The following is an 18,342-nucleotide window of genomic DNA, read 5'->3' on the forward strand; positions in this document are numbered from 1 at the left end:
TACAGTAAAAAAAGAAAAAGAAACACAGAGTAAATTAAATAATTGGCTGCTGGAGTATGACCTCTCCAGAGGCGCGGCGCGCGTGACGACGGTACCGGTGGAATGACTGTGTTCTCGAAGTGACGCGCGCAGACCGGCTGTGGCGCACTCTGGGCTGCCATGAAGACCGAAGAGGGAACTTTTTCACTTTTCCTCTGGACGCAAGAAAACGTCTATAGGTTATAGGTAAGTTGTAGATTTAATATAAATTACTGAACAAGAAAAAAAAAGGGTTTACTAGCTTACTTACAATCTTTGAACTCTCATGTTTTAATTTTGATTAAAATAAAAAAATACATTTAATGTAACTGGTATGTGGTGTGTCTAAGCAATTGTTAGGATTTCATTTATACGGGCACTATTAGGCAAAAAAGGCAAAAGAGCCAATTTAATTAACTTCTTTATTGGACATCTTACACATCGTCCTTATCGCCACATTTTATGATACTTCCACATTTGAATTGAAAAAGCGTTAGTCTTGAGGGACTAAGTTGTCATTAATGATCCTCAACTAAAATGTTTTATTTTATTTGAGTAGTTATGCTCCACATACCAAAACAGATTTTGTAGTTTCAGTACTGTTTCAGTTCTGAAATTTGTATGAGTCTTAGAATTGAAAAATCCATATTTTTATAACGAATATATTCCTACCTGTTGATATGTACTGAAAACAGGAGGCATTGATGACATTCACAAGTGAACAAGTGTTGCATTATCAACAGTAGGTGTTCCCCATTAGTGGTTCAACTGGTATTGTGATGCACCAGTAACCATGAGGTTGTAGGTTTGATCCCCAGCAATCATACATACTCTTAAAAATGTCTCAGTAGGGCAGGGGTCACTTTTATATGACAGTTCGGAACTTTAAAAAAAGGTGTGCAAATAAATGGCATTCATATTCAGGCAGTGTGGTGACGCCTCAGTAATGAATAAAAGCATAATAAATGTGGTTGCTGGAATTGGTACATTGCAAAGTGTCTCTTGATCTGAAGATGAAGACAGACAGATATCACACACATTCCACTTTGTCGCTCTGTGTACCAGCATCACAAACATAACTCATGTGTGAAAGTATGAATTTACGTAATATACAACTCTCCACCACATGGAGCTACACCATGTGGAGAATGTATGTGTAATGGGGGGGAGGGTGGAGCCAATAAAAAAGGACAGGACAGCCTATTCCCAAGTGGCTCTAGGCTAATCAGCATCACCGTGATTGGTCGAGCAACTGAACAGCTGTGACATGTCATCTGCCCAGGCTCAGGGGGAAGAATCTAAACTGATGGCTCCAGAACGCGCTTCCACGGTGACAGACTTGGCTGAGGTTATGATCCGTTATTCTAGGCATGGCATGACATGGTCAGGGGGTTGAGGGGTTTTGGGGTTGTACGAAATGAGAAATATTTGTCACCGATGTGCCATCACACATTCCCTGAACAATGATTGCAAGAGCTTCTCATAGAACAATTATGGGGCATTATTCACTGTAATGTCCTGCAGGCAGAGCTGAGCTCTTTTACACTGACCTCAGACCAGGTTAATGCTCTCGCTTTTAATTAACAGGGGGTGGCCTGGGCAATCTGGTGCCGGACCAGTGCAAAAGGGCAACATTTCCCTGAGAGACCATACTGCCCTCCTCATTAAGACTCAGTGGTAATTACTTAGCGAATACCCTGATGTCGACTGCACCAACGACGAGTGTCAGGTCCAGTTAGATCCCCGTGCAGTGATGCTGTCTCCCTTGCCAGTCAAGTGTGCTTGTTGCATGGCGAGTTTTAGCATGCTCAGATCCAGAAGGATGCCTGGTGTACAAAACCGGAATTGGGGAAGATGGAACTGCAAACACGAGAGTGGTTTCACAAAAAAGAAAAAGAACACAGGAAAAGGACTGGGCTGCAACATTGGATGAGGAAGGCAGATGAGCGAAGAATGCAAATGCAAGTTCAGCAAATGTTCTGCAGTTAGCCTCAACCTACTTTGAGGTGGCTGTACGTTACAGACTAACGGGGATGAAGAGAATGTCTGTGGCAGGCTGTTTAACACCTGAGAGGCTACAGAGCTTATATCTGCCATTACTGTGTCTTTCATTTTTATTGTTATGTGTGAAATTATGCATGTATAATAATGTGAGTACTTGTGAAAATTGGTTATGCACAAGCTATTATAAATTTCACTTCAGCAATATTTTCTATAGACTACAGCATGCTGATTATGTAAATTACAGGTGTGGGAACATCTCAGAGTAATAACTTGCTGATTTAGATGGAGATTTTGAGCATGCAGTCAACATCTTTGTGCTTTTATTTTTATAGTGTTTATGAAAGTCAGTCCACAAAAAAACGCTGGGGCGAAATTCAACAATCAGTCATGAAGAACGAGTCATTAGATTAGTCACTCTGAGAGAAATTGCTTGACAGACAAGTCTATGAAAACAAAACACGGTATAATGACACCTTAATTCCAAACAGACCATAATGGAGTGACTTCAGACATTCCAATCAGTTGTCATTGTGGGCTACTCTATAGCGTTTAGAGCACAACACATTACTACATTCTCTGTAAGCACAGAGACCAAGGCAAGTTCGGCCTCTTAATTCCAAATAAAATGCAGTCCTTTCAGTTAAAAAAAAAAACTATAAAAGAACCATTTGTTTTCTCCATGCTTCAGCACACTGTATTTAATATGATACAATGACTATGAGGTTAATGTTCAGGATGTCTGATTTAATTCTGGATATTTACATCTGTACTACATAAACTGTTAATTTGATTACAATTATTTGTGTAGCATACATAATTAGGCTTGAAGGTCTGTTTAAAAACAAAGAAACTGTGTGTCCTATTTAATTAGATAGGGAAAAAACCTAGAACGTTGTATTTGTAGCTGCCAAGTGTGATGAAAAGTTGAATCATCTGGTCACCAACTTTCTGCAGCCGACTGTTAGTATAGCTAGGTAGGTAACTGGGGAACCCATCTGTACTGGATAAATGATATTGTTAGGCTTTTATATTTATATCAGCAGAGTTAACTGCTGAAATGACCAAACTTGATCGGCGACTGATATTTTCTAGGCTCATTCGTCAGAAAACCTGCTTCGCTTGTCTCTATGCAGAAATGTTACGCTAGCTAACCTAGCTTAGGTAACTAAAAATTAAAAATAGTTAAAACTAAGTGATATGCAAAGAGTCCTTTTTTACACAAAAGGTGCTCAATGTGATTATTTATCTATTTATCACCTGTACCTCTGATTTAAATAAAAGGTTGAGTCACAAGACAATATTAGCCCTAGCTAACTAGCTAGTCTAAGGTACTATCCAGTTTAAAACTGCGACACATTTACAGCTAGCTGTCGTTTTAAAGAGCAACAGCGACAATTATAACTTACAGCAATACTAATATATTACATTTAGCACCTATTGTAGGGTATTATTTATGCTTTTTAGCAAACTCTAGCACTTATCATTGTTTTAGACCTTAAGCATTTTGTACTTCTAGGTATCAGCATTCATCCCTGTATTCTACAGTATTCTAGTTCATTGGTATGTTTAATTGTAACCTACTGTACTTGGATATATTCTATGAGTAAATGACAAAGCACTTTTGTAAGTCGCTCTGGATAAGAGCAGCTGCTGAATGCCGTAAATCTACATTAATAACAACGTAGGTATTTATCGCATTCATTTAGGTTAGCTGCATTCGCGAGAATTGACTAGAGAGCTATCGCCTAGATGGATAACGTTAGCGAGCTAAGGTAGGGTAGCGTTAGGGTAGCTAGCGAAGTCACGTTTGCCCTTTTCCGCCATTATGTGAGTAGTTATAGTCTCTGTAACGGTAGACTAAAGTTACTGTAATTGCGCTTTTTGGACTTTCACTGTATTTGACCTACAGATTGTGAACTGTGGCATATCATTCTTTTTAAGACCACCGTTTGACTTATGGGTAAATGTTTACACCTGCTCACTTTTCAGATTTCAGGTTTTCTGTATTAGCTGCGGTCAGCCTCTGTAGCCTAACGGTAGATAACCGCCAAACACCTCAGCTGTAAGTTAGCTAGGCTAGCTAGCTGAAGCTACTTCTGAAACGACTAGACGTCTAGAAATAACACCTCAATAAAACGGCACTCACTTGTCCTGCCAGCTACGGAAAACGACTGAGTAAGAACAGAAATATATTTGGAACAGGTATCGCAAACGAACTTGTTTGAAGTATTAAGATAGCGTTAGCTTAGCTAACTGTCAGTTTTCTCGCGCTTAGCACGTGAATGCACCGAATAGCGTCTCGCGACTTTACATTTAAACGTTACTATCTTAGCTAGCTAATTGACTAACTTAGCTACCGAGGGGCGTCGTTTAATGTTCATTGCAAGCTGGCATCGATATTATGGAGGGTCAGTTTTTAAAATCGTAATATATGCATTTAAGGCACCACAACTCAAACTTGCATGGCAACGTTCATTATATAGCTAGCGTTAGCTAGTTCGCTGTCTAGATATTATCTTAAGATATGTAACCTTGCAAATTAGCTGTTTAACCTGCCTCTAAATTTACTAGCTGTAAAATTTCATTCTAAATGTGAATACATCTGTAGGCAGATGTAATGTGAATGCGTCTGTGAGAATATGAATGTCAGACAAATGAACTTTACAAATGTATGCGAATGAAGCAAAAATAAGTGAGCGCTGTAAAGATTTGTAACTAAGCCTCTCTTTCTTTGGTAGGTGTTGCTTCAAAAGATATCAGAAGGATAAATGGATCCAAATAAACCCCCGTTTCGCGGACCTCCGGGGGCCACGCGACTTCCTTGGCCGCAGCCGTCTGGGGGTCGCGGGTTTCTGACAGACCAACCCCCGGTAGGTCGAGGTCCGGCTACAGACGCAGATAAACCGATCGCTGGAACAGGCAGGGCCTTTGTTACTTCTGCCATCCAACACAGGAGAGGGACCCCCGTCCCAGTTGTTGAGGTCCCTCTTGGGGTTGGAAGAGGAATGCCATTGTCGGTGGAGGAACGGGGTTTTGGGAGAGCTAGAGGGATGTTGGCGTCTTTCCCTGAGCCCACGGTCGGAAAGGGCAGAGGGATGTTGGTGGAAGCCAGTGTGGAGCCTGTCCTTCCTCTTCCGAGTGGACCGGTGGAGTTACCCAAGACAGGCCCCAGTCTGCAGGTGGGAAAAGAAAAAGACACCACACCGAAGGCTCCGGTAAGTGTCAGCATATGTGCAGTAGTTGAAGCTGTGATGGTTACTTATTTTGTAAGCCTAAGCCTCTTCCCCAACGAAAAATGGATGTTAGCAAATCCAGTCATGGAGTTAGTGTGAATAGTCAGTTTGTGATGGATGGGGTCTTTAAAAGCCTTTCAGATGTTCTCCATTCATACTCTTTTTTTTTTGGTGTGAAATGTTCTGAAGCTCACTGCCAAATATGGGATGCTGGGGTTTTCTAGTGTTTAGTGTGAAAAAGCAGTTAGTCTTCCAAATGTTTTGTGCATGTTGTGCAAATGTATTAGATGGGCAGACGGCGTGCTTTGGTCAGAGGCTGTAGTGCAAACATTTACATATTATAGGGGGGGATTGTACTATGTTTGTATTTCATAGTAGGAGTCTTGATAGGGTCTGGGTCCCAAATACGTGTAGGCTCACTTCTCAAGGTGTGTGTGTGTGTGTGTGTATGTATGTATGTATGTATGTATGTGTGTGTATGTGTATATGTGTGTGTGTGTGTGTGTGTGTGTGTGTAGATGGATTTGCCAGGAGAAGGATCGTCCCTGCTGTGTATGCTCAGGGGAATGGGCATTGAGCCGGTGGAAAGGTGGGGAAGAGGAAGAGCACTCATGGGTATGTTGTCCAGAGAGACCAAAATAAATCCTTCATAAAACATACTTATTAAAATATTTATAACATCTCATAATATTAAGAATTTAGGTCAAACCTCTCATTTAGAAAAGCTCTTAATCGTATAATTGAACCTTGAGGGAAAAGCATACATACAATGCTGAAGAAAGGAAACTACTCACACGAAGTTGTTTCAATTGTCCTGTTTGGCTGTGTACTAAAATCAGGTGGCTATTGTTGCTTCAGTTTGCTGTCACCTGAGACACTTTAATGACATCCCTCATTTGTGTTTGTGTCTGTCTGTCTGAATGTGTACCTGTTTGTGTCTGTATGTATATTTGTGTATGTGTGTCTGTATGTGCATGCCTGCCTGCCTGCATGTTGTGGGTTTGTGTGTGTTTTTGTCTATCTGTTTCTCTCTCTCTCTGTGTGTGTGTGTGTGTGTGTGTGTGTGTGTGTGTGTGAGGGCGGGGTTCGGTAGCTGGACTTGCTGCAGATGTGCCCTCCCGCGTGGGCCCTGTTGGCTCGCTGGCTGTGGGGACGGATGGAGCTCTGCCTGAGGGTCTGGTGGCTCATGGCTGGAGGTAGACTCTCAGTTCCCACGCTACACACCAGCTGCAGAGCAGCTGTGTTGTGGGTTAAACTGGTTTGCTGCGCTGTGGTAAATGGTACCTTTCAGCTTCAGTAGAATCATGGTTGAGTTTCTCTGCAGATTGTAGATATATGATTCCAAGGTCAGACACTTTGTAGTTAATTAGTGGTTAATTGTTAAATGAGACCCAGCTGAGAAAATGTAAAGCTGTAAGCTCTTTATGAATTTTAATCTTATTCTACACTATCTTTTCTCTTCTCAAGAACTGCTATAGTGCTTGTATGCTAGGTTAAGTCACTGCATTTGTACTGCTGCCCTCTTTTTGGAGCCAGCTTACACAGGGAGAGTTATCTTTTGGTTTTATGACCATTCCTGTGGTTTGCAAAATTGAAACCAGAGTCTGTCGGTCTTGTTTATACTACTTTGACTTACAATCTATTTTTAGCCTCAGTGATCTAATGAGTCAGTCAGAAGAGGCTTGTTTCGGAAGGACGGCCCACTCATGAGGAGTGGGGTGGGCTCTGGTTTATTCTGTGTGCAGCCTGATGGGTCGAGGACTGACAGGTGTTGGAAGAGCGGCAATGCCACCTGTGGGGTTCAGTAAAGGTCCCGCTGCCACGCCCACCTCCACCCATGTTCCCGCCTCCGGCCTTGTTCCAGTCCACCCCCAGGGAGTGACTGCAGCCTTTGGAGACACTAAAATGACCCCAGCAAGCTGCCAGACTAGAGCAGAACTGAAGATGGAGGCTGTACGGTGAGCTTGAGTACTCACTTCCCCTATACCCGTAGTCTCAGCAGTCCACAGTGTCGCTGATTATGTTTCTACTTTTTAATGTTCTAACGGTGTCATGGTCTTGGCAGAATTATCCATGGTTGAATATGAAGTAAACATTTGAAGTGTGTTATTTGAAATGCTTCAGTAGAGTCATAGTGAAAGGCAAATGAGACTAGATAGGAATTGGGCTATTAACACGCTGTGGTTTACTAAACCACAGTGAAGAGGACTCCAGAGGGATGATGTTTTTATTTATTATTTGTGTTTTTAACATTGGTGAATTCCAAATAACTGAATTAATTAGAGTCTGTTTTGAATGGTTGTCCTGCAGTGTTTATTTTATTCTCCTGTTAAACACACTGATGATTGATTTAAAAAAGAAGATAAGGATTTTGTCCTCTCAAATAATCGCAAGAACCTGAAGTACTGATGATAACTTTTTAATAAACAACTGAAGTGTCTTCACTCGAGCTCCTCTGTTTTTTTGCTTGCAGTGAGCCGCTGAAGAAGGTGGGAACGAAGGGCAGTCTTGTCACCGTAGGCTCAAACTACATCCCAGTCCTCTGCAGGAATGAAGCCGTGTATCAGTACCACGTTACCTTCACGTATGTTCCTCAAGTTCTGTATGAGCCTCTGTGTCGTCTTACTGGAAGCAATTTTTTGTTGTTTTTCCACAGACTGTGTTTGTAGGATCACTGTTGTTTTTAGTTGTTTTTTTTTTTAATTCTTTATTCATTTTAAATTGCAGCTAAACAATCCATTAAAGAAATATTCAAATCTCTTTGGCCTTGTATTAGTCATGCCAGCCAGATGCTAATTATCTTGATTGATGTTGATCATTATCTCTTCGTTTTACATGCAACCTGCCTAATGGTTTTGGTGGTGTGGTGCTGGACACCTCAGTCCGAATGTGGAGTCTCTAGGAATGCGGTTTGGGATGATGAGAGAACATTGCTCGACTACTGGAGAGGTGGTGGCCTTCGATGGCTCCATCCTTTACCTGCCGAAACGCCTAGATGAGGTGTGCGTGTGTGTGTGCGTGAGAGAGTGAGTTCACACTAATAAGTGGTCGACGGACATTGTAGTGTTGTGCCAGCGTTGTGTTGCCACCATTAATAAACAAAAGAAACACTTTAGTGACTGATTGATGTCTTGTCATACCTGGTTGAGTGATTTTTACAAAAATGTCACGTACATGTTTTTTTCATTGCAAGGGTTCAATTAATTAAGATTAATTAATGTAATTAACTGATGAATCATCAAAAAGTAAAAGAAAGTATATGAAAATTTATAGTACTTTTGTAACACCAGCACGCCCCCCGCACAATGATATCACGATGTTGACTTTTAGACAACGTCGTATGCCAGCTAGGTAGCCATCATCCAACCCTGTTTGGGTGTGTGCGTGCATGTAAAGGTTAGCAGTGGCTCATGGACGTTGATATTGTACACGTCTGTGTGTCTTCATCTGACTACAGGAATTCATCCTGTTGCTGTGGCGACGAGATGTGCATTGTAAGTGTTGTGTCGAAACGCAGCTGAACCTCCCACTGTGGTGTTTTTGTGTTCCAGGTCGTTCACCTGAAAGTGCAGAGGAGGACTGATAACCAGGAGATCAGCATCAAGGTCCAGATGACCAAGGTCCTGCCCCCTTATTCAGATTTGTGCATCCCCTTCTACAACGTGGTCTTCAGGAGGTGTGTGAACCGTTTTCACCACATTATGATGACTGGACATATTGAGAGACACACACACACACACACACACACACACTTTGTTGGTGAGTTTTGATTCAACAGTACATTTGTTTGATGTATTGCAATGAGGCCCTATAGTAAGGGATAAACTTTACTGTACAACCCAGTTGTTTTTTGTTCATCTGGGTGTTTTTTCTTTTGTTATGATCTACTGGTTTGCCATGGTAACCACATCAGGACATCACATCCCCTGAGAAAAGGAGCGAGCTTGCATGCCTGAGAGAGCCTCAGCTTTTCTAGCGCGTCTTGGCCCAGTTTCGACTGATGTTTGTTTCTTGTGATCATTACATGGCCTTTGTGCTACTTTTTAGTTTGTTTGACAAAGGAGTGTCTCCCTCTTTCACTGTCCCCACCCCCATATATTTGTCTTTTTGTCACTTGTTTATCTTTCTCCCATTCTCTTTCCATCCCTATTTTGCTTTCTCTTTCCTTCTCCCCCTTTCTTTTTATCTTTTTCTCATCTCTCTCTTGTGGCTCTGCTTCCTTTTCTGAAAAATATTTTTGTTTTATTTATTTATTTATCTATCTATCTATTTATTTATTTAATATGTGGCATTTTCACCGCGAGGCAGCTCTTGACACCGACTTCATTTCTACCGTCCACCCCGTGGGAGGGTTGTTGCGGATCAACATGCACCCCGGTCTGCCGTGTTGGGAATCTGGCCTGTCTGTTCTGGAGCCGCCCGCACGCTCCTGTGAGCTTGCAGAGAACGCATGCTCCCCCTAGACAGCGGGAGCTCTTCAGGGGAACGTGTTTTTCTCAGCAGCGAAGAGCAAACAAGCACTTTCGAAGAAGTAGACGGGACACTTTGCAAGAGTCGATAAGAATCACATTTGTTCAGAGCTCAAGGCAATTAACCGCCAAGGAGAAATTGAGGAGGAGCTGAATAACGCATCTCTTTGTTCCCTTTTCCCTCACCTCGGTCTCTCCCTCCATCTCCATCTGTATCTTATTCTCTTTCTCCATCACCTGCTGTCTTCTCTTTTTTTTTTACCTCCTTATCTCTCGATCTCTGACTCTCCTCCTTCTTTAAAACTCTCTCTGGTTGTCTCTCTCTCTTTCGTGTGTGTGTGTGTCTCTCTCTCTTACTCAGAGTGATGAAGATCTTGGGGCTAAAACTTGTAGGCAGGAATCATTATGACCCCAAAAGTGCCATTGTTCTTGGCAAGCACAGGTATTCATGTGTTACACAGCACTTATGGAAATAACAACCCAGAAAATTATTTAGAAAGATGCCCAGAAGGTAAAAAAGAATGCGTGTATTAAACTAGTGTGTGTGTGTGTGTGTGTGTGTGTGTGTGTGTGTGTGTGTGTGTGTGTGTGTGTGTGTGTGTGTGTGTGTGTGTGTGTGTGTGTGTGTGTGTGTGTGTGTGTGTGTGTGTGTGTGTGCGCGCCTATGTGTGCATCAGGCTGCAGGTGTGGCCCGGTTACTCTACCTGTATCAAGCACACTGACGGTGGTCTGTACTTGGTCGTGGACGTTTCACACAAGGTGCTGCGGAACGACTCCGTGCTTGATGCCATGTAAGTGACTTAATTACCTAATACACGTACATCTGTTTCCACACCTGCCTCAGTTTCCCCAGTTTTCATATCTCTCCCGGAGATCCATGACCCAACTTTAATCCTGAGGAATCCTTTGTGACGTACACTCATGGTCTTCCTGTACCTATAGGTTTTATTTCTGTGTTTTTAAACAAATGCATATTTCTGGATAATTATACACTAGTTACTGCTTCATAACCTGGTTAGTTCAGCTGTAGACTAATCGCGGGCTCTGGAGTCCACAGGCATCCATGAACATCTGTGCTTCTAAAAGTCTGTGATGACTCTCAGATTTGTTTACCGTTACAGCCTGTTGGCTTTGTGGTATGAAGGCTTCTGTTTCAATCCGTCTGCACAATTCACTCCATCTGTGAGAGGATCCTTTATTTCTTGACTGCCTAAAGGGGTGTATGTGTGTGTGTGTGTGTGTGTGTGTGTGCGTGTGTGTGTAGGAATTTGATCTACCAGCAGAGTCGGGAGGGCTTTCAGGATGAGTGCACCAAAGAGTTTGTTGGCGCCATCGTAATCACGCGCTATAACAACCGCACCTACCGTGTCGATGACATAGAGTGGACCAAGTCCCCGAAGGACACCTTCACTATGGCTGACGGCTCCGAGACCACCTTCACTGAATACTACAGGTACCACACTTCAGTTAGGTTCACACAACCAGACGTTTTCGGTTCCATAAATATTAATGTGGCCCATATGGAACAGAAACCATTAGCACTGCTCACATTTGGCTTTGGTACCAAAATGGAGGTCTGATTTTGTTATCAGACAAAGTGTTTCTTTCATTTGTCTGCTGGTCCTCTGGGGATAAGAGATGGTTTGTGTGATGTAGGTTTTGGTAAGAACTACACTGCGAAAGATTTTCAGTGCCAAGATGCTCGGAAGATCTGAACCTGTCCAAGACTAGAGATAGTTGGAGTGGCTGTTTTGTAGTTTAATTGGCAGTACTAATGGCAGAGCCAGTAGGTGTGGCCTATGTAAGGGGTCAAATCAGTCTGAAGTTTTCTAGTGTCGTTAATCGTGTGGTCCAATCGTAGGAAGAACTATGGCATCACAATTAAAGAACTGGACCAGCCCATGCTGGTGCACCGTCCGAAGGAGAGATCCACACCTGGACAGAAGGTCCTCCTCCACACCGCCCCTCACCGTGACTGTCACTACTGACATCAGGAGTTACTACTGAGCAGAACACAATTACTCTGAGACAACTCTTCTTTTTTCTTTTTTTTTTTCTTTTTTTTTTCTTTTTTTTTATGTATGTTGGTGTAAATACCACACGGCTATAATACATGGGCACAATGCCTATGTGTTCTCTAAAGAACCTTTTGCCTCTTAACCACAAAGGCAGTAAATACCTGATTATGTATTTAATCCTGCATGTCGTTGTGTTTGTGTTTTATCCTTTGTTCTTTTTTTAAAAATTATAAAGGGACTAAAATTTATAATGACTAGCTGTGTGCATACCTGCTTATCAGGGACAGAAAGTATTCACAATGACTACACTGAGTGCCACGTCTTCAGAGTCCAAAATCCTATCACACATTGCCCTCTAATGGTGACAGTTGGAATTGCTGACTAGAGTTGCCAACACCAGTATCCTTAGAACAGAGCAGTACTGATGGTTGCTATACATGCGCATATACAGATACTTTTCCAGACTAACATTAAGCAAAGAAGATCTAATGAACGATTCCTTAAGTTTGTGCACTTATCCTAGATATAATGTTTCTGTAGATGTGACAGGTGGGATGTAGATGTAGCAGTTTAATTCTGTGTCCCACGGCAGGTAATAACAGGTGAGATTCTTCTAGTTCCTGAGCTCTCGTTCATGACTGGAATCCCGGAGAAAATGAGAAAGGACTTCAGAGCCATGAAGGTAGGTGATTTACTGTAGCGTCAACCAGCAGTGTGAACACTGTTGTACACTGGATAGCCAACGTCTGGTCCACGCTTACCACCAGTCACTACCTGTCCACTCCTCCTAGTCCCCTTCATATCATTGGAGATGATATGAAAACTACTGTGAAACTAATATGAAATGCATTTAAGACCAGAGACCTTTTGACTTTATATATTGTACAATGATTATTAATACAGGTTCATTAATTTAATTCTTTTCTGACATTTAGCTTTTTTTTATTTTATTTTTTTTTTAATCTAAAGTGATTTACAATTATGACTGAATGCAGTTTGAGTAATTGAGGATTAAGGGTCGTACTCGGGCGGGGGGGGGGGGGGGTCCAACAGTGGAAAAAGTGGTGGTTGTGGTGGTGGGACTTGAACTGACAAGCTTCTGATTACTATCCCAGTACGTTGCCTCCGTGTGCGTGTGCGTCTGTGTCTGTTTGTCAGGACCTGACAATTCACATTAATGTGAGTGCGGAGCAGCACACACTGTCCATCAAGCAACTGTTGCACAACATCAGTACCAACCAAGAAGCTCTCGCTGAACTAGGCCGCTGGGGCCTGGAGACCAGCTCCCAGATACTGGTGGTGAGGACACACACACAGCACCATGCCTCAGTGCCTAGTTTTGTAGTACAATGTACTTTATATAGTGGACTACAGTCTTCTGAAGTATAATGTTCTGTGGCTATAGCAGCCTAAGAGAGACTGCATGTGCGTGTGTACTGGTGTGTGTGCATGCAGACCCAGGGAAGGACGTTACCCATGGAGACTGTATGCCTGCAGTCTGCCTCCTTTGTCACCCCCTCGTCTGTCGACTGGTCCAGAGAAGTTGTGCGAGACTCATCCATCAGCTGTGTGGGTGGAACCCCTACCAGAACCCACAACACAGCCGTACCAGAACCCACAGCACAGCTGTACCAGAACACTCTGTTCTTATTTCCACTTGTGCATCGCAGGTGTCAGAGTGAAACGCAATACTGTAACTTCTCTGCTTAAACCCACCTGATTGAGCTCTGTTTAATTGTCAGTCCTAGCAGGTGTGAAGGAGGGGACAGGTGTTGTTCATGCGTTCTGCCATACCCTCCTTCTGCCCTCAGATCCCTCTGTACTGCTGGGCGATTTTCTACCCCCGTAGGGCAGCAGAACATGCCAAGGAGCTGGTCACCACGTTTGGGAAGGTAGCCGGGCCCATGGGGCTCCGACTTGACCGGCCCATCCACGTGGAGCTCCGGGACGACCGCACGGAGACCTACGTCAAGAGCATCCACTCCCATCTGACCAGCGAGGTACGGAAAGTTCTGGAATGGGCAGGGTCGACTCCCACTTCACATCAGCACTGTTAATAATAACCTCTCCAATAACTCTTAAATACTTAAAGTATTTAAGTTTGGATTTGAGAAAGTGTTCAGAAAGAAGATTAGTTTTAAATGTCTGTCTGTCTACAGATGAATTTGAGGTGGTATGTGGGCAGAGAGGGTTTTAAGTCTCAGCTCTGTGCAGTGCAGGGTGCGTTGTTATCTGTTACGCAGCTTCTCCTCTGTACTCAGCCCAACGTTCAGCTAGTCGTGTGCATTCTGACGGGGAACAGGGATGACCTGTACAGCGCCATCAAGAAACTCTGCTGTGTCCACGCCCCATGTCCATCTCAGGTTACCGTAGTTACCCTAACTCTCAGGGTTAAACAGTGGTTGAACTGATGCCTCAGAATCAAACCTTCTATGCAAACCTTTTTATTTATTACTGCAGATAAACCTTTTCTTCCACTCTCATACAGTACATTTTATGTAAAGGCCTTGTGAGCCAAAGCTGCTGTCTCTGTTTAATTAATGTGGTCTAATATTGTATAAATTGTATTAATGTTAATGTTATCACTTTGTTACCAAATGATAAATCAAAAGGATTTACAGTATACATATCTTATGTTCTCTGAGATGGATATATGAATCTCCAAAAGATCCAAAGATCAATTTACAGCATAAAAATCTATATCTAATATATGGAATACAGCAAAAAATGGCATCCACCATTAAGAAGACACTGAAGTGTTTTCCTCTCCTGCCTCTGTGCCTCGCGAGTGCTGTCTTTAGGCCGTCAACGTGCGCACCATCTCTCATCCACACAAGCTTCGTAGCATCGCCCAAAAGATCCTTCTACAGATCAACTGCAAACTGGGAGGAGAGTTGTGGACCGTCAGTGTGCCGCTGGTGAGAGCCTGCATACCCAGCAAGCACAGCCCATCTGTAACACTACCAGATTATCTATACTTAGCTTAGGGAGCCGTGGCAACCAAGTTCCAGTCTGATTTGTTTTAACTTGACTTTCCTCGAAATGACAGGAGTGTAGTTAAAATAAATGGAAACCGTTTTCAGATTTAAAGCTTTGAAATGCTGAGACAGCCTAGCATAACCATAAACGCCAGGAGCAAAGTGACATGTTTGGTGATTTAAGTTAGGGATGGTTTAAATTAAGTCACTTTCCAGTCAGCTAGTAACACAAGTCAACATTATGGTGAAATGTCCTTACTTTTGAACAGAAACACCTGATGGTGATTGGTGTGGACGTGCACCATGACACCAGCAAGAAGAGCAGGTCTGTGATGGGGTTTGTGGCCAGTCTGAACAGGTAATGTGCACTACACATGTTGGTTTAGATTCAGTACTGGAAATTTGAGGGAGCGAGTGAGTACGTACGTACATACTGGGCTGTTGTGGAAAGGCCACTGCAGGATGTTCTCTGTTCTGACACAATCAGGCCAGCTTGCAGAAAGCTCAGGGAATCCACTAAACTGTGCAATGATGTGTCTGAGACAAAGCTTCCACACACCAGGAGAGTCCAATCAAGACTGTGACTATGTTGGTATATATTACAAGAGTTTTCAAACTCCACTCTTGGATAGTTGCAGAGTGGCTCAGTTTAGTCTTTTTTCCTGCTCTAACAAACCCTCTCAGATTCAGTTCTGAAAGGCTTTAAAGTCCTCTCTCTGCACGTGTTTCTTTTTCTTGTCAGCAGGCAGGAGCAGATGAACAGTTAAAGCCATAGCAAAGGTCACTGATGGTGTGTACAAAAGTGAACATTTTCCAATGCGTTTCTGTGTCACGTCCTCCCAGCCTGCTGACGAGGTGGTACTCCAGAGTCACGTTCCAGATGCCAAATGAGGAAATCATTAATGGCTTCCGAGTGTGTCTTTTGGCTGCCTTGCAGAAATATTATGAGGTAAAAGATTCATGCATGACTGTAAACATGCATTTCACTGTTTTGTCCGAGGTCCAAAGAACATACTCTCCATGTGCCCTTTGTCTTTTTGGAAGTGAGACTGAATTCACATCACAACTGAAACATGTCCAATATATGCAGAGGTTATATAATCACCATGTCGCAGGTGTTACAGGTGGTGTTTAAAAAAAACTACTCACTGTATAAAAACTACTCACTGGCAATGGTATTGTCAGTACCTTTTGAGTCTGCAAATTTTTTTTGTAGTAAACTTGTACCTGTTATTGTTCATGTAATTTATAGCTTGTTGTGTATTTATTGTCTCTGTACTGTAAGTCTTGGGTGGGGGAGCGTACTGAGTCACATGCCTCATACATGGTGGCATTCTTGAAATGTGGTTTAGTACCTGTGGCAGGTAGACAGACGTTTCCATTTTGCCAATTGTATTGGTGTTTAAGATGTGAGCTCTCGTTATAATGGCTGCTAGTAAACGTACTGTGGTCCTGGCCTAACCCCCCTCCAGGTGAACCACAGCTTCCCAGAGAAGATCGTTATCTATCGGGATGGAGTATCGGACGGCCAGCTCAAGACTGTGGAGCTTTACGAAATCCCTCAGATCCTGAAATGCTTCGAGACATTTCCAGACTATGAGCCAAAACTCACCTTCATTGTGGTGCAAAAGAGAATCAACACAACGCTTTACTCATACTTCGAAAACCGCTTCGGAGCACCTGTGCCTGGAACCGTGCTGGACCACACGGTTACTAACAAAGACTGGTTAGTTCTGTAAACTTTAAAGCCTGAATAGTTCTAGAACCTCTAGAATACTTTTAGAACCATTCTAGATTCTCGTTCTAGAATTCTGGTGCTGGCTGGGAAGTTCTGTTGCATGCAGTGTAAAAAGATGTGTGAATGAAGCTGACTTGGTATTGGTCCTTTAGGGTGGATTTCTACCTCATGGCCCACTCGATTCGCCAGGGCTGTGGCTTTCCTACCCACTACATATCCATATACAACACGGCCAATCTCACGCCAGACCACTTACAGAGGTACCGTGAACATTTAGTCACGCATATACAGGGTGCTTAAAAAAAGACTTTTAATGACATTGTAAAGTATTATATACAGATGTATTTATACAGGACAGAAAATGAGAAATGTGAAAAATCAAACAGTGTAATAAAACTAAATTCAGTTGAGAGAAATGTTAGTCCTGGCAAGGGGTTTGATGTAAATTGGTATGAGTGGTCTAAAGGGCGAATATATTTGCTTCTTAATAACGTAATCTGGTCTGACACAAATACTATTTTACAGGTTCCAAGTATTGAAATTTAAAAATGACTTAAACTAAAAAATGACTTCATAATTAACTACAATGAGCCTAGGGCAATGTGCAGTGTGAATATAAGACATGTCAACCTAAAGTATCTAAAATTAGTTTGTATTCATTTTTGTCTGTTTTATATATATTGTGTTTAAATTTATAATCTAAAGCAGTTTTTAAGGAGCAATAAGTCCTTGGCTGTGTTTGAAATGGCCTACTACACACTACTCATGTACTGAGTACTGACTGGGCCCAAAATCAGAGTGCACTATGCAACCAAAATACATTTTTCCAGTATGCGAAAGATATCCGGTTGATGATCTACTCCGGCCAATTATTCCACTATATGGGCCAGAGCTGTCTTCTTGGTGTACCGCATCCTGTCACACAATGCTGGTGGGATATCTTTCCCATGTGAACATGCATACATTAACATGACTTCATAGTATGGTTTACGTTTGTGGCATATTGGATACTATACTACATACTACACTGGGGACCAGTATACAGTATATACTGAGTGGAGTATATAGTGCGTACTAGGCTGTTTCAAACAGCCAGCTTTTCCAGTGATTCTTCTGCACATTATTAAACAGCCATTATACTGACACCTGGTGGCCTGGATGTATCAGACATTCGGTACTAAATCTATTTTAAGCTTGGCCCCCTCCATGTGGAGGACTCGGTTCTATGGAGCATAAACTCGGTCGTTTGAGCAATCTGGTTCTTATTTGAGCTACAGCATATAGAAAAAAAAAAGTACATATTGCTTGCTACTTTATGGTAGTAAAAATTACATTGCTCCTTTTATAGTGAAAAATATGTTCGTTTATACTGGTGTTTAAAGTGTACTTGAAATTCAAATACAAATATAACGCATAACACACCTGTTTAGATCGTTAATTCCATGTCTATATATGTATAGCGACTTGTATGTAGTGTAATGTCTACGTTTCTGTCTCGTTCAGGCTGACCTTTAAGATGTGCCATTTGTACTGGAATTGGCCCGGTACAATCCGCGTTCCGGCTCCGTGTAAGTACGCGCACAAACTGGCCTTCCTGTCCGGCCAGTACCTACACTCTGAGCCTGCTGTACAGCTTGCGGACAAACTCCATTTCCTGTGATGTGACCCCACTACCACTAACAAAGCACAAAGCGGCCACAGCCTTGCTGGGGGGGAGCTTAATTACATGACGCAGCTCGTTAAAATAAAATGAATGTTTGTTTGTAATTGTAATTGTTCCACACGGGAGCTCAGTGTATTATTTTTAAGATCGGGCTTTCAAATTTTGTCACGTTTAAAGTTCTTGTTAACTGTTTGTGCAGTTGGTTTAAATAAATCAAATGC

At 42.4% G+C, this 18,342-nt stretch overlaps 2 protein-coding genes across 2 annotated transcripts; both read left to right on the plus strand.

Annotated features, from left to right (window-relative positions):
- The first annotated feature begins 147 nt into the window (after positions 1–147).
- On the plus strand, positions 148–6,455 carry LOC113588537 (piwi-like protein 2). Its single transcript, XM_027027754.2, has 4 exons — positions 148–225; positions 4,761–5,237; positions 5,774–5,870; positions 6,349–6,455. Exons 2-4 carry the CDS (start codon positions 4,791–4,793, stop codon positions 6,453–6,455), a joined length of 651 nt encoding a protein of 216 aa, XP_026883555.2. The 5' UTR covers positions 148–225; positions 4,761–4,790.
- A 559-nt stretch (positions 6,456–7,014) lies between these two features.
- LOC113588538 (piwi-like RNA-mediated gene silencing 2) lies at positions 7,015–18,338 on the plus strand. The gene is made up of 19 exons (XM_027027755.2): positions 7,015–7,213; positions 7,729–7,839; positions 8,138–8,255; positions 8,807–8,931; positions 10,086–10,166; positions 10,402–10,515; positions 10,989–11,177; positions 11,586–11,670; positions 12,335–12,424; positions 12,901–13,041; positions 13,198–13,311; positions 13,554–13,742; positions 14,004–14,105; positions 14,544–14,660; positions 14,990–15,078; positions 15,564–15,669; positions 16,193–16,446; positions 16,611–16,718; positions 17,962–18,338. The coding sequence occupies exons 1-19, from the start codon at positions 7,041–7,043 to the stop codon at positions 18,116–18,118; spliced, it is 2,463 nt and encodes an 820-aa protein (XP_026883556.2). The 5' UTR covers positions 7,015–7,040; the 3' UTR covers positions 18,119–18,338.
- Positions 18,339–18,342: the final 4 nt, after the last annotated feature.

This window comes from Electrophorus electricus, chromosome 9 (genome assembly GCF_013358815.1).
Source record: "Electrophorus electricus isolate fEleEle1 chromosome 9, fEleEle1.pri, whole genome shotgun sequence".
Lineage (NCBI taxonomy): Eukaryota > Metazoa > Chordata > Actinopteri > Gymnotiformes > Gymnotidae > Electrophorus > Electrophorus electricus.

What these genes read in the sequence shown, in the direction of transcription:
- LOC113588537 (XM_027027754.2), top strand. Translation starts at nt 4,791, where the DNA reads ATGGATCCAAATAAACCCCCGTTTCGCGGACCTCCGGGGGCCACGCGA. An exon ending in ACACCACACCGAAGGCTCCG is followed by an intron (nt 5,238 to 5,773) that starts GTAAGTGTCAGC and finishes GTGTGTGTGTAG; the next exon opens with ATGGATTTGCCAGGAGAAGG. An exon ending in AAGAGGAAGAGCACTCATGG is followed by an intron (nt 5,871 to 6,348) that starts GTATGTTGTCCA and finishes GGGGTTCGGTAG; the next exon opens with CTGGACTTGCTGCAGATGTG.
- LOC113588538 (XM_027027755.2), top strand. Translation starts at nt 7,041, where the DNA reads ATGCCACCTGTGGGGTTCAGTAAAGGTCCCGCTGCCACGCCCACCTCC. An exon ending in TGCCGAAACGCCTAGATGAG is followed by an intron (nt 8,256 to 8,806) that starts GTGTGCGTGTGT and finishes TTTGTGTTCCAG; the next exon opens with GTCGTTCACCTGAAAGTGCA. An exon ending in ACGGTTACTAACAAAGACTG is followed by an intron (nt 16,447 to 16,610) that starts GTTAGTTCTGTA and finishes TTGGTCCTTTAG; the next exon opens with GGTGGATTTCTACCTCATGG.